Raw genomic sequence first — 15110 nt, forward strand, 5'->3', positions numbered from 1 at the left:
TGCTTCCAAGGCAATTTGTCTGGTGCTTTATTTTCAATCACCCCACCCTCTTGAATACAGTTATCTGCAGCTTTTGCTCAAACTCCAGTCTCCCTTCTTATTGGTTTATCTCTTGTCAGATCGCTTTCTCCCACCTGAATAATGACCGACTAACCTGCCATTCTTGTCCCCCATGTGCAGCTGATACTGAAGGGCATCTGAGGTGGCTTTGGCTGGGCCGTCACCCCACTTGAGCCTGAGGGTCTGGTGGCTGAAGGCGGTGCACTCCAGGCGGGGGGGCTGTGGGGGCAGGGGCTTTGTCTTCAGCTTAAAGGTGTGACTAAAGGGGCCTGCTCCCAGGGTATTAAGGGCTTGGATTCGAATCCTGAGGAAGAAGAAGAAGACATGACACCAGAGAGCAGGAAAGGTGTCGTAAAACACTGCAGTGACAACCAGAGGACCTTTATGTCCTTGACTTTATATTTTCTGTACAAATTCACTGAAAGTTGACAACAAATTCATTCATCTCAGTCCCTCTTAAAATGTTAATCCATGAACTCTGTCAGCATTTCTGTCTCGTTTAGAACAATAAAACACATTCAAATATCCAGCCAACAGAAAAATGTTTGATGTCTTGTCTGGAACCCAACTGCTTTCTAAACAGTTGCCAGCCCTCTTCACAATAGACAAGGTTTACAGATGTAACCAATTACATCTGCCCAAGTTGTCCCCTTTGACATCTTTTGGAACAAAGCATCACAGACCAAGAGAATCTAAAAGCGTGGCGTGTCCAATTTGTATCACATGTTATGCCGCATGAGCACTGAGACAATTTAAAAACTGCTCTTTTTGCCTTACATCTGGAAAGTTCTTAGTGGTGTAGCATAACTACGATGCTACCTTTAAGACTTGCACCAACCTGTAGCTGGTGTCAGGCTGTAAATTTTGGATGACGTGTTTGGTGACCGGACCAACAACAATAGGTTGTCGCTCTCCGATGTCAATCAGGTAGGAAGTGATCTCAGAGCCGTGATCGCACGGAGGGTCCCAGCAAATACCCAGGCAGGTGGACGGAGAGTAGACCGGCTGTGGCTGGGACTCACTCTCCTCCTCTTCCTCATCTTCATCCGCATCCACTGGAGTATCGTAACTTCGCAGCTCAGACTCTTTGAGCACGTATATGTTGCTGACAGCAGCAGGCACAGTGCAGGGCGTCAGGCAAAACACTGCCTCGCTGAAGGGACCCACACCAGCCACGTTCACAGCCTGTTAATAAGAAACAAGATTGAGCCCAAGAAGTTGATATCAAGTACCACTTGTGGTGTGGAAGAACACCTGTGCAGCATTTACGTTTGACCACAAGATGGAGTTCCAATGTAAATGTAAACAATTTTACTCTTCAGTCAAGAACATGCTAAAAATTAAATGCACCAAACAACTATCCAAATGATAACATCCCCAAAATTAGAGAAAACCTCAAATGATGACATTTAGTAACGCTGCAGAAATGATTACGAGTACTGACATTAAAAAAAAACAAAAACATAAAAACAACTCTTCCACTCCAGCAGTCTCAAAGGATCAGAGAACTGATGCAGAACTGTTTCAGTTATTTCCTACTCTGCTGGCCTAGTGAGTTTTATGTTCTCAAATTAAATTAAAGTTAAAATTATTCATTTTACTGGGAGTCCTTCGGATTATTATGAGATTCTCAGAGAATATATCACACTGAAATAAGGTCATAAGATAGCATAATAGTCTTTATATAGTGAAAGATGATGTATAATTCTGCTTTAGACTTTTATTTTAACCATGGTGAAGACTGAAAAAAAGGGGGAAAAAAGCCTAGAAATCAAGAAATAAAATCGTAAATAATAAAGCACTCACTTGCACCCGGCAGAAGTAGTTGGTTGCAGGCAGTAGGCCTTTCATTTCATGACTGAGGCCTGGACCACTATAACAAATCTGCATGCTACCCTCAGCTGCTCCCCACTCCAGACGAAACTCTGTCACCGGAGCTCCATTACAAGGAGGGGCCTAGATCCCAAACAAGAAATGAATGAGGATGATGCATGCGGCACTCAATTTTGAACACATTAGTTGGGGCAGCCAGTCTTACCTCCCAGCTCACAACAACACAGCTGGAGGACTTGCATGTGGTGGAGGGAGCTTTGCACTGCTCAGGGGCCCCGGGGCCAGTCGTAACCTCAAAGCGCTCCGAAAGAGGGCCAAACTTTTCACATGAAAAGAACAAAACTAGTTTATACAACCAGAAATTTCCAGATTACACTTTTAAAATGTATTTACAAATTCAAAGCACATTGGGAAAAATAATGAAATCCCTTCCAGTGTTATTCAGTATTAATAGTCTCTCACCCCAGCCTTGTTTGCTGCCTTGAGCCGGAAACTATAGGTTTTGCCAGGCATTAACCCTCCTACAGAGCAGTCCAGCTCCGGACCCTGGTAAACCTCTTTGCTTTCCTCAGACTGTGGCCCGCTCATTTCTATAATGTAGCAAGAGACCGGGCTTCCTCCGTCTGCCTGAGGAACACCTAGGAAATTTGTGCAAACAAGTATTTATAAAAATCAATACACTTTGGGAGGAAAAAAAAAAGCACTGTCCAAGAAAAATAACAGTGTATAAACAAAGCTAAAATGTACAAACAGCAAAATAATAGCAACTGTACAATCAAAGATTAGTGCTCTGAGGTTTGTTCACCAGACAAATAAATGCATCAACAGAAGCCAGAGATACATCCCACACACATCTAAGTTGGAGAGGAATGACTCACCCCAGCGCAGTTGCACCTCCCTGGCTTTGGGCTTGCCCACCAACCGAGGGGGCTGGCATTGCCCCGGGGGCACTGCGGGAGTCTGGACCTGCAGGGTCTCTGACAGCTTGCAAGTAAAGACAACACACCAATTAAGACCCACAGAAAATAACAATTTCACACTCTGACTCTCTCCTCTTACAAAACACACAGGACACAGATTGTCATTTTCACCGGCTTATCAGACCGACTCAGGCTACAGCAGTCCGAAGAGGAGACGAATGTGAACGCATCGATCAAAGGACATGAGCATACAGAAAAATGCACTGTCTTTATGGGTAAAGTTAGACAGACTGTCTCACAAGTGAATTATACACTCAAATTCTGTGACAAAAGAAAAGAAAAAAAAACCCATGTGAGTGTTATGTCACATTGCGCTGCACCAAAAAGCAGGAACTCGCCACCATGACTCATGTTTCTTTACCAGCTCCATCTTGAATAAATGCATGCACAAACAGCTGATGAAGAAATTAATGAAGAGCGTCTGTGAACTGAACTAATTAAGAAAAACATCCTCTGACACATGCAGGGAGGGTTAATCGATTAGCAGGCTTTGTCTTGTACTTACACACCAGGAAGCATAGTCTAATATCCAACATAAGCAACTGACTGAATGACAATTTCCTATTAAAACTTGCCATAAACAGATTACATATCTAGAATGATTTGTGTCAAATTAATCAAATCATCACTGCCTGCTTACTCACAACACTTTGAATAACAGCTCAGAAATGCATCATTCATAACCAAAATAATAATAATAATTATAATAATAATAACAGTAAGAAGAACAACAACAGGAAAAGGGGCTAACACCTAGTGTGATTCGGCTTATTTAACTCAACAACGTTTAGATAAGATAAATAAATGTCTGCTACATTTTCTAATGTTTCTAACGGTAATCTCAGTCCATGTGTATGCATATCATTTAAAAAACAAAAACAAAAAAAAGCAAAACAAAACAAAAAACGCCCCAAAAACAACAGATATATCTTATCCTCCCTTTTCTCCCTGCAATCAAATAAATATGTAACTGATGCATCAAACTCTGAATTCCTGTGGTGAAACACAAGGCTATGTGCGCAACCATGTGCACACGTGTACTGACGTTGAATGACTCACCGGGCTCTGCCCCCCCTCGCTCATGCAGTAAACTCGCGTCTGGTAGGAGCAGCCGGGCTTCAAGCCCTCACACACATGTTCCAGAGCTGGCCCTGAGTACACCTGCCCCCACGGTGAGCCTAAGTGGAAAAAAGCAAACACACACGCACATGCGCACACACACCATTTTAATTATACTAAAATTATTTCAATAAATGAAATCATAAATTTAAAAATTATTACTGTCACCATGAGGAACTTACCACTTGTGCCTTCCGACAGCTCCACAACATACTTAGTGATTTCTGAGCCACCATCATCTTTAGGGGGTTCTAAATTTTAACACAAGCACATAATTAAAATAATTATTTTTCTATATAAAACATTATGTCCCCAAAATGTTTGACTACTTATCCACTTGAAATATATTAATTCATTTTGAAAGTGTGCTATGAAACTACGAAATTTGATTTGTGATTTCGGCATTAGAATAATCTCAGATAAAGCATGATTGGCCAAGGATGTTGCCTTGTTTTTTTTCCTGAAACTCATTTTGATGCACAGAAACATTTGAAAATATCTTCACAACTGCAGACATGTTTTTTTAATGCCATTTTGAAATCTGGAAGCACAGACACGTACAGCGGTGATGGATGTGTTTGTCCAGTGAGGTGTGTGTATGAAGGATTCATGCTTATGTCTGAAGAGAAGAGAATTGTCAATCATCTATAGTACAGACAGCTTGGGATGTCATCCGTCACATAAGTCCAGACAGAGCTCAGTCAGAAAAATGAACTTGCAAACTGGACTTGCCAGGCTGTCAACTACATGAAGAGTGAAAGGTTTTAATAAGTCAAAAGGGCAACTAGTAGAAAACTTACCCCAGGCCATTTTGAAGCTGTTGGGCAGGACTCTTCCTCTGATGACAGGCTTGAAGGGACAGCCAGGTATATCTGGTTTTGTGATGAACTCAACCACCTGGCTAGGGTTGCTCTTGCCCTCTGAGTTGTATGCTGCCACCTGGAGGAGGTGCAGAAATGCACAAATAAATAAATAATAAACTCCTATCAGGAAATTAATTATTTTTTCCCCTAGGTAGTAAATGAGACCAAGTGTATAAAGATCATTATTTTCCCCTGATAATAACCACCAACCAGATCCATGAGACAAAGTAAACAGTATGCCTGCAACTAAAATGGCCTCAGGCAAATAGCACATTATGAAAGAGTGAAAGAGACTTTGCAGATCTTGTTGTGTCTAAACAGGTTTTATTTTTGTCAATTCAAGAGTCAATCATGAAATGAGACAATAAGCTTTATTGGGATTTGCATTTCTGTGTCGCTTCTGCTATAATATCGAAATCTCTGTGAGCACGCTGGGCAGCGTTCATCCACGTATTGTACCAAACAAACCTGCACAGCGCATAGCCTGCCTTCGCAATGTGCATCTGGAAAATTGGAAATGAGGGAGTGAGGATTTCTTGAGATGACCAGTGTTGGGACTAACGCGTTATTAAGTAACGCGTTACAGTAACTACGTTATTATTGTGGTAACGAGCACGGTAACTAGTTATTATGCCAAAACCAGGAACGCGTTACTCGTTACTGGGATTTAGATAGGCTCGTTACTCGTTACTTCGTGTGGTGGATATCGCGGAGCTTCCACAGATTCAATAACATTAGCAAGTGGTGGAAGCCAGCAGGTGGATGAAGGAGGAAAAAGGAGGCAAGAGGAGAGACCCGAAGCGGCCGCCCGGTCCGCGTGTCAGGTGAACTGAACTTCAGGTAAGAAGTTATGACCTGCAGTCTGTCTGAGTCAGATATAAACCAAGTTTAGGTGGAGTTTATTTTCGGTATGCTGACATTTTCGTATCGTGCTAGCTAGCATGACGGAGTTTCTATACAGCTGGGTGGGTGCTATGTTACTGATGTTGAACTTTATTTGGTTCATACGGTTAATTATTAGAGTTGCCAACCATCCCGTAAAAACAGAATCGTCTGGTATTCAGAGAAAATATTACGCGTTTCGTACTGAGGTGAAAAGGAACACAGTTTGTCCCGGACTTCAGCTACAATGAAAAGACACAAAGCTGAAGCTGCACAGCTGCCTCTTCTTCTCTTCTTCTCTCCTCTCCTGTTTCTACTTCAATCACGAAACTGATCAATGATCAGCTGATCGGCTTTTCTCTCTTGTTTATTTATCGCCCACTTTGCGCCAGAAAGAGGAAACCAGCGGATGTCGCGTTAAACAACAGCAGCACGTTTAAGCTTGATCAGCTGTTGTTAGAATTTATTTAATATTAATTTCTAGTATCAGCTGATGTTTGCTGGAGCCACAGCTGTAAAGCTGCTGGTCATGATATCAGTTTGGTTATCTGGTGAGAGGGAAACATGAAGATGAAACCAGGAGATGTCCTTACTGAATCATCAGAGCTGAACAGGTGATGTAGAAACAGGTTTACCTTTTAGGTGACATGAATGAGTTGAAGGAAGTTATGAACTGTTTCTGAGCACAAATAACACCAGGATCCTTTTCACGTAGCTGACAGCTGGTAACTGTGCAGGGGCGGATCTAGCAAAGTGATGCCAGGGGCCAGGTAGGGCATTAACAGGAAAGGGGGGACAAGGAAATAGTTTTCTTTATTATTCTCATTTAAAATGTCTCGTTTTTAAAAAAATAATTATCTGAGTCTTACAACAAACGATTGATAGATTGATACATATATACCATCAGAACAGTGTACATCACTGTCACAACAGTGTTTATTTTCATTCAAAGGCTTTATGATTTTTCCTATAATGGTGGGCGGTCTCTAGTCAAAATGCCCGGGACGATTTTTTTGTCCCAGTCCAGCCCTGTATGCAGCTCATCTGCAGTCTGGTGTTACCTACATCTTCCTATTCAGAAGGCAGAATTTCCAAGTTCTGAGTACAATCAAAAGCACCACGACTGCAGTTTTTGTGTTGGATGTAAAAAGCAGGCTGGAATCATGGCGGCGGTCAGCGACGGTCCAGGCGTGATTTCTCTCGTGGAAATGTGCACATTATTTTTTCCTTTCTGTTGGTAGGTGGCACAGTGCACTTGTGGCAAGTAAGCAAGCTAGAAGACTGGCAATCTGGCTGGGTATCCAGTTACGGAAGCAACACATTAACAAGAGAATTCTGAGTAAAACCAAAGTTACTTTCCCTAGTAACTAGTTACTTTGAAAGTAACGAGTAACTTGAAGTAACTGAGTTACTTTTTTAGAGAAGTAACTAGTAATGTAACTAAGTTACTAATTTAAAGTAACTTACCCAACACTGGAGATGACTAATAAATATTTCTATCATTTAGCCATATGGCGGTTTGTTTACGTGATACTTTTCTGACAGTTTCATGTTTAGCAATGCTGTGGTGTGGATTTGTATGGCCATGTGAGTAAAGCTTATAAATTCCATTACCAGTCTATAAATTAATTGGATTTCTTGCTCTTGAAACACAGGGCAGAAAAATAGCACCTGTTACTGTCAGTTGCTGCAGGAAAAGAACAGTTATTATGAGAGGGGAGACACACTGAACACCTGTGATCTAGTGCAACTGCAGATTAGGAGTACAGCTACTTAGCTAAACTGAATATGACACACTTGTTAAATACAGTCGTATGGAGGAACTTGTGTAATAAACGTTTTTTTTAAAAAAAGGAAATACCACAAAAGCAGTTCACCTGAATTAAAAGAACGTCTTCTATATTTGCTGTCAATCAGTATTGCTGTCTGTAGCACCAAAGCCAGAAACCCACCACTTCCTTCTGAGGACAACCACTGTAGTAGAAACAACCACAAAGGTGGTTTGGGGAAATTGGGCAGGTGTTTATATGTCTGAACGTCTGAGATGTCTGCGGTGAAGGAATTGCTGGGCAAAAATGATATTTTTAAAGATGGATTCAATCTAAGAACTCACTGACGTCACAGCTGAGGTGATGCCATCTCTGAGGAATGTTTAGTTTAACAGGGCACAGTAAACTTCTTAAAAGTGGGCTCTATATCTGTCAGGCCTACTCAAACAGGGCTAAACAGCGTTTTTGTTTAGAACATTTACAAATTGCTGTAATCAATACTCAAAGAAAAATGTTTACAGGATATGGAACTGTGTTTTAGACAAAACTCATTTAAGACGTCTAACACGTTACAAATATTTAGAAAAGCTAATCTTACAGATTTATTGAACACACACTATTTTATATACAGATATGGATCATACATCTCAAGCAGAGGCCACATCTTCAGTTTACTTTCAACCAATTATTATTCTTTGCCCATTTTCTGAGCTCAAAATTCTTTAGTAAACATTCAAAAATTAAATAGGAGACTAATAATGTAGGGGAGACTGGGAAAGACTGGGAATGTGGGAGTGTGTGAAAGAGAAAAATATAACGGGAAGAAGACACGGGCAACTATTTGTCCAAAGGTTCTAACATTACTGCCGGCCAAAAAAAACTTGTGTGGCTCAAACACTTTGCTCAACTAGCTTCTCATTGGCTCTTCCTGTTGATGTTGTCAGCTGCCCACCGCTTTGCTAGCAGAATCTTGCAAAACAGATGACTCACAGGGTCAACATTGAACTCAGCAACTTCCCCGCCTAAAAGCTGCTCCTCTCCATACACACTCAACAACATTGTTTTCAAAATCATTGGGACACTCAATAATAATAATAACAATAATAAGCAAATAATTCCCAAGCCAACATATCAAATATTGAAGCTTTTTAAAAAAAAAAAAAAAAAATATATATATATATATATATATATATATATATATATATATATATATATATATAAAAGTCTACATTCATGATCTGCAGTCATTTAATATTTTCATTTAAAATATATGATTTCATTTATTTCAAATTAAAGTACAACCAAAAGGACCAAAGTAAGTCTTTGGGTTCCCTTACCCTAAACCTGTACTTGGTGCTCCTGTGGAGATTCCTAACGGTGAAGGAGAGTTCCTCACCATCATAGTTTTTTTGGAAGCCATATGCCTGAGACAAAGACAAATGACAAAGGGAGGAGGAAAACAACCAGGTGAGCGATGGCTTTCAAGACAACCACTGTAGCACAAAAAGCAAAGTGGTCTGCAGGAGCAATAGCTGCAGGGGATAAGGAAGCTTTCGTCTGGTTCGCGTCACCTACTACGTTTTGAGGGGCAGGCAAAAGCAACAAAGCTACAAATATGTCAAATTTTTAACCCAGCCAAAATAAAATTAAAATGAAAATAAAAATCAATTGGCTTCTGTGTTACCCGTCTTACCAAGCCCTCTTGCTCCAATTTTTCTTTAAACCTTTAACCAGTAGCTGTGACTCTTGAGATTAAGGATTAAGGATGGACTTACCATTAATTTTAAAAGGCACGAGAAACTACCTTCAATGGAGACTACCTACTCTCGAGCACTTAACACTGCTGAAATTTTCTTGTATCCTTTCCTACATCTGTGGATTGAGTCAACCCTTTCTTGCAAGTCTATGGGCATGTTTTTTTGACCTCATTGCTTAGTTTTCTTGACCTCATTGCTTAGTTTTCAACTCTGACATCATCAACTGTGCGACCTAAATACAGACTGTTGCATCTGTTGAATATTAATTTACTTCAATTAGGCACAAAACAAATCCTAGGAACGCCAACAGAAGTAGGACACAATGGACAAAGAATTAAGGTAAGTCTAAGCACAGCAAAATGTGGAAAATGTACATATTTTATACTCTTTCAAAAACTCAAGATGGCAACACAACTGGAAACACAGCAGTCTAAGAGATGCCTGTGTGCATTAACAGGAGGCACTTCACGTGGATGGGAAAAACATAATATTTTACAGAAAACAGTGACTGTAGATACTGCTGTGTCATATATGAGCTACAATCTCACATGATCAGATGATTTTAGGTTTACGCAGGAGACATACCGAGCCTTCCTCCTCCATTTCCAAAGTATAACAGATGTCATCCTCCTTTGGAGAGCTAGCAGGCCTCTGCCACTTCAGACACAGCCAGGTCACCCCCGCCATCTCCAGCTCTGGAGGGAAGGGTGGCAATGGCACACTGCATGAGGTGAACAGGTCCACCACTTCACTGAACTCGCTGGGGAGGGCAGAGAGAGATGGTGGATGGGAAAGAATGGGAGAGAGAGACAGAAGAAACACAGTGAGAGACACACAAACAGATGAAGACAGTGGATGGAAGAAACAGTAATATAATAACAGACAACAGGGAGGGTGCCATTCAGGAGATAATAGGACGTTAATGCACCTACCTTGTACCCATGTCATTTTTGGCTGCAAGGCGGAAAGAGTATTGTGAAGCCGGAGAAAGCTTGGTTACTTTGTGCTGCTTCTGAGGTCCATAGAAGCACTGCTCATAAACACCAGTGCCCTTCCCCTTTTAGAGAACAAAGTGTTGAACTTAAGGAACTGGAATACTAGTTGAAAACAAATGTCAAACCTTTGGAGATAAAAAAAAAAAATTACCTCATCCCACTGGAGTATGTAGTTTTGAATTTTGGAACCATTGTCACATGGAGCCTGTAGATATAAAACAGGTTTTTAATATCCCAACTAACTAGTAGTCTGTGCAACCATTAGCATTAATCCTCACCATTGAACAGTTTGAATGAAAACACAGAAGTGGTACAACACTGATGTGGGCTCAGTAACAAATGTGAAGGGAAGGTAATTATAATTATAATTATCAGGTAATCATAGAAAGTGTGGGGATCTTAACTTTTAGTCATTATTCTGCCTCAAGGGGCAAATATGTGTGCATCGTTTATTACTATCACCTACTATCATTCCTGAGTCAAACGAAATCATAGTTTCAATATTATCAATATAATTTTTTTTTTTTTTTTAAATCTCATACATTCTTGCTGCTTCTTACTGTCCAGCTTTAAAACTGTGGCTTCATCAGTCAATCAATTTCGTTTACCTTCCACTGAAGTAAAAGAGAATTCTTGGTCCCACTGATCTTCTTGGGAGGATTGGGAGGATCTGGCTCACAGCTTAAAGTGGTGAAGCTCACGGCCTCTGATGGGTTTCCCTGTAAACAGTTACACATCGCCTGGACCCTGGGGGGGGGACAAACAAACAAATTTAAAAAAAAAACAACAACAACAACAACAACATGTTTATACATTATTCCTAGGAGTACTACATCTGGATTTGAAATAAGAGGTGGTGGAGTGTTGCACCAACCTGACATGATAGTCTGTTGCTGGCCGAAGTTGTTCTAAAGTTGCACTTAGTTCTTCCCCACTGCATTAAAGGAAAATGAAAAAACACCTTTAGAGTTTGATAAGGACATAGTCTATGCTTAATTTGTCGTGACAACTGATGTTAAAACTTGTGGATGTTTCTTATACTCACCAGTACATGCTCTGGTACTTCCCATCTTTACCACTAATTGAGATGGAGACCTCATAGCAGAGAGGCTCTGAGAAGCTGGGGTCATCCTCCTTGCTGTCATTCTCACTTTCTGGCTTTGTGGGCGCACTCCAGCTCACTGTTGCTCCTCTGGCCTCGATGTCTGACACCTATCACAAGAAAGTACATTGGATGAGTATCAAGTTATTCCTTCTTCAGAGAATCTGCAGACTCTTAAAATACTGTCAAATTAATAATTTCCTACAACCCTTAAAACTCAGGACCAAAACTGGTTATGGCTGGTAAACAGCCCTGCTTAGAAGTCTTAAAAACATAAGCATTTCTTATTCTTGTATTTTCCAAAACAAACATATTGCTTGGTAATGGAAAAGAGTGTGGGATCAAAATATGCAAGCTGACAGTGCATTGGGAAAAAGGTTTTCAGCTTTTGGCAGGGATGTGTTGTGCAACCCTAAGATTTTTTTCCATTCTGTTTGGAGAAGATTTAAAAATAGGTTGAGCTACTCTGCAGGGGGGGATTCATATGTGGAAGAACTCAATCAGGTCAAGTCTGTACCTCCTCCCCTCTGCCCTGGGGGCCCACCTCAGTCCTTTTCCTTCCCGCAGTTTGACTCTCTGTTGAGTAACGGACCAGTATGGCAGCAAAGAGCTGAACTTCCCCAGTATTCTGTTAACTTTATCTATCATATTTCCAACTGAGTTGTTTTCGCTACTTTTACAAGGAGCTCAGACCGTACCAACGGTGACAAATCTTATCTTATAAGGTCAAGCAAATTCTATTTGCAGTTCTACTAATTCTCACCCAGCTGCTATTGAACAGCCATTCTCGTCTTCATTTATCTACAAAGCTGCTGGACAGCTGAGAACCCAACACCATTTTAAAATAGCAATTTTAAAGGATAAAAAAAATGTATCTAGTATGAATATTTCAATCAGATAATTTTGCAACTATAACATTTAATCATGTATTTTGGTGCAAAACAAATGGTTTTCTCATGTATTAACCTAACAATGTGAGAGCCAGGGGAAAAATGTGTTTAACCCAGAGCAAATCCAAACCTTTCAGTACTTGTATAAATGCTGCGGCACATTTGGGAATAAAAATCCCCACATGGATGCTAGTCAGCAGGTCTGACTCCATTAGTAAGATGCTAAGTAAGAATTCATCGAGGTTGTTAATAGAATGTTTAATGATGCAACATAGTAGCATCATTACAGTTTCATTTTTTGTTAACTGAATCACATAAAATCATGCAAACTGCATTAATTAGATTAAAAAAAAGAAAGAAGTAAACACCAACCACTGGTTTATTGATGGTGCTCAAGAGCGCTTGTAGGGCCTGCGCCTCCTTGTCAAGTACTGAGGAAAGAAGAGAAAAAAGTAAATAATGATAAATAATGTGTTTGCATTTTAATAAGCAATAAGTAGCTTCATTATTTCTTGTGTTTTTTATGCTGAATTATCAAATCACTTATGAATGCATGCCTACTTCTTGGAAAGTTTATCAATTTATTAAAATACTTTAATAATAGTCACTGTTTTTACATGCTGAACAAACAGGATGTGTCAGTACAACTAAAATCACTCTGAAAATGTCAAACTTCTTTTAAATTCATGATTACAGATCAACCTTCTGTTACTTCACTACCCTTAAGCTTTAAAGACTTAAAGAAAACTATCAAGTGAGGAATTCAGATATTTCTAAGCTGTGAAAATAATTCTCCAACTGGATCTTGAAAAAAATATTGTAACGATTTTTTAAATGCTTCATTATTAGTAGTGGATTGTTTCTAGATTGTAGCAATCTCCATGAGGTCACAATGTGAAACTATTCTTCCTCCACATTAAAACGTAACTGATTAAATAGTATCACCTTTGCCCAGCTATTAGTTTCCCCAAATACCATGCTAAAACCCAAAACCAAAACCCATGATAAACCTCCACCCTTTAATACTCTTACCTGCTGACTCTCCAATTTTTCGCTTGCCTGTCTGCTTGTCAGGAGAGGACACTGTGTGCCTAAGTTGCCCCTGTTCTGTCTCCAGCCCTTTCCCTCCAATACCGTTATGAATGTCCACCGTTGGGGGACTGTTGCAGGATTTCTGTGGTGACGAGGGAGGGCTGTCCTTCACCTGCCCTCCTCCTTGACGCTCCTTCAGTTTCTTCTGCAGACGTTCATGTGTTTTGCTAGTTCTGTCATCTCTGTGAACCAACGACGGACGTCCATGTTGGGAGTGAGAATCTGTAGAGACTGTGGCACAAACGCATTATTCTTATAAGATGGACATGCAAATGCACATGATGATAGTGAAGTAATTCTCTTAGATTAGGCAACTAAAAGAGTAAGACTTGACTCATGCCCTGAGTGTGTAAACAGCCCATCCAAATAAAGTGCTGAGAACAAATACAAAAGAAAAAACACAACAAGTATAACAGTATATCCAGGGACTCCTGACTCCAACTCACCCTGCTCCGGGTAAATATGAGCTGGATGGTACTGCGAGATGTACTGGGAGCTCATGTCGCCCACGCCCCCTGCCATGCCTGTATACAGGTGATGTGGAGGGGGCATCATGGCAGGGTGTGGGATGAAGGCAGGCAGGTGGGCATGGGGTGGAGGAGGAGGATGGTGGAGAGGGGAGTGCCCCCCTGGGTGGAACTCTGGTTGCTGAGGTAAAACCAGAACCCGCCGCACTCCATTCTCTTCTATGATCTAAGGGGGAAAAAAAAACAATAGCATTGAAAGCAGATATCAAAGCTACTCTCACAATGATAAGATGCCAATCAGAAACACTGGGATGGAAATAGCGCATGAATGGCTACCTGTGAAATGTATCCAGGAGGCACATAGATTGGAGGCACTGAACCATTTGGAGACATCATGGGAACCTGAGCAGGACCTACGAAGAAGGCAGGAAGGAACAAGATCAAACACCTTCCCTCAGGATGAACACTGTTATACACGGGGCTTAAGTTTAATACAAACCCAACAGCTATGGCAAACCAGAACCACATTTCTGACATGCCACACAGCAATGAATGAATGATCCAAAACTAAGCCAGAGCCACAAATTTTCATTTTTTAACTGAAGGGTCAGGGCTTTACTTACAGAAGACTGCACGCAATTAATAAAGTCAACAATGTGGCCATTTACCTTAAAACTTCTATAGAAATAATAAACACACTTTTACTTAAATCTAAGTTGACAGAAAAACTTCTCACATTCAGCTGCTTACAATTCGAAAGCACAGGCAGTTTTAACTAAAGCTGCTTTGTAGACCTCTGTAGGAGGAATATCCCCATATATGATTTGTCTTTCTAAACCAGTTGCATTTTCAGTAAGTATTTTCTTAATACCTATGAGTAAAAAGGCCCAAAATGCATTTTTTAAATTCCTGGCAAATGCAAGAAAACCACTTTCCAAAAGTGCTGAGGAACAAAGTTTCCTGCTCTGTTGTGGGGGGCAGTTCAACGGCTTAGCTCAGCTCAGAGAAGAGACAGCTCAGCAAAAAGCCTTGGAGAAAGAAAGAGACCTCTCAGCCAAGCTTGCACATTCACACATTTCTCTTCTTACAGACCAAAGACAAAACCCCCCAATGCCATATGTCATGGAGGAGAGCAAAAGAGATTGCTTGATTAAGCATTTTCACTCATTTTGTCAAAAGAGTAATAAGAGGCGAAAGCTATTCTAATTCTAACATGTTTAGGACTATAGCCTGCCACACTCCCACTAACACTTAGCACCGCCTTTCTTCAGCACTAAGTCCAGCCTCCAGGTCTCAAGGAA

General features: G+C 40.6%; 1 protein-coding gene across 3 annotated transcripts in view; it reads right to left on the reverse strand.

Moving 5' to 3' along the window:
• Nucleotides 1–15110, reverse strand: part of fndc3a (fibronectin type III domain containing 3A) — a 47516-nt gene that overhangs the window by 5474 nt on the left and 26932 nt on the right. For all 3 annotated transcript variants that reach the window (XM_031751281.2, XM_031751280.2, XM_039622623.1), the window contains 20 exons: nucleotides 14146–14222; nucleotides 13789–14035; nucleotides 13283–13573; nucleotides 12623–12681; nucleotides 11304–11470; nucleotides 11133–11192; nucleotides 10867–11005; nucleotides 10410–10463; nucleotides 10196–10320; nucleotides 9849–10023; nucleotides 8844–8930; nucleotides 4793–4931; nucleotides 4175–4243; nucleotides 3933–4051; nucleotides 2772–2877; nucleotides 2356–2531; nucleotides 2099–2212; nucleotides 1867–2016; nucleotides 899–1245; nucleotides 155–364 (listed from right to left, as the gene is read on the reverse strand). In XM_031751281.2, coding sequence (XP_031607141.2) covers nucleotides 155–364; nucleotides 899–1245; nucleotides 1867–2016; nucleotides 2099–2212; nucleotides 2356–2531; nucleotides 2772–2877; nucleotides 3933–4051; nucleotides 4175–4243; nucleotides 4793–4931; nucleotides 8844–8930; nucleotides 9849–10023; nucleotides 10196–10320; nucleotides 10410–10463; nucleotides 10867–11005; nucleotides 11133–11192; nucleotides 11304–11470; nucleotides 12623–12681; nucleotides 13283–13573; nucleotides 13789–14035; nucleotides 14146–14222 — 2911 coding nt within the window. The remainder of the gene's footprint in view (nucleotides 1–154; nucleotides 365–898; nucleotides 1246–1866; nucleotides 2017–2098; nucleotides 2213–2355; nucleotides 2532–2771; nucleotides 2878–3932; nucleotides 4052–4174; nucleotides 4244–4792; nucleotides 4932–8843; nucleotides 8931–9848; nucleotides 10024–10195; nucleotides 10321–10409; nucleotides 10464–10866; nucleotides 11006–11132; nucleotides 11193–11303; nucleotides 11471–12622; nucleotides 12682–13282; nucleotides 13574–13788; nucleotides 14036–14145; nucleotides 14223–15110) is intronic.

The sequence above is a fragment of the Oreochromis aureus genome, linkage group 14 (assembly GCF_013358895.1).
Source record: "Oreochromis aureus strain Israel breed Guangdong linkage group 14, ZZ_aureus, whole genome shotgun sequence".
Classification (NCBI taxonomy): domain Eukaryota; kingdom Metazoa; phylum Chordata; class Actinopteri; order Cichliformes; family Cichlidae; genus Oreochromis; species Oreochromis aureus.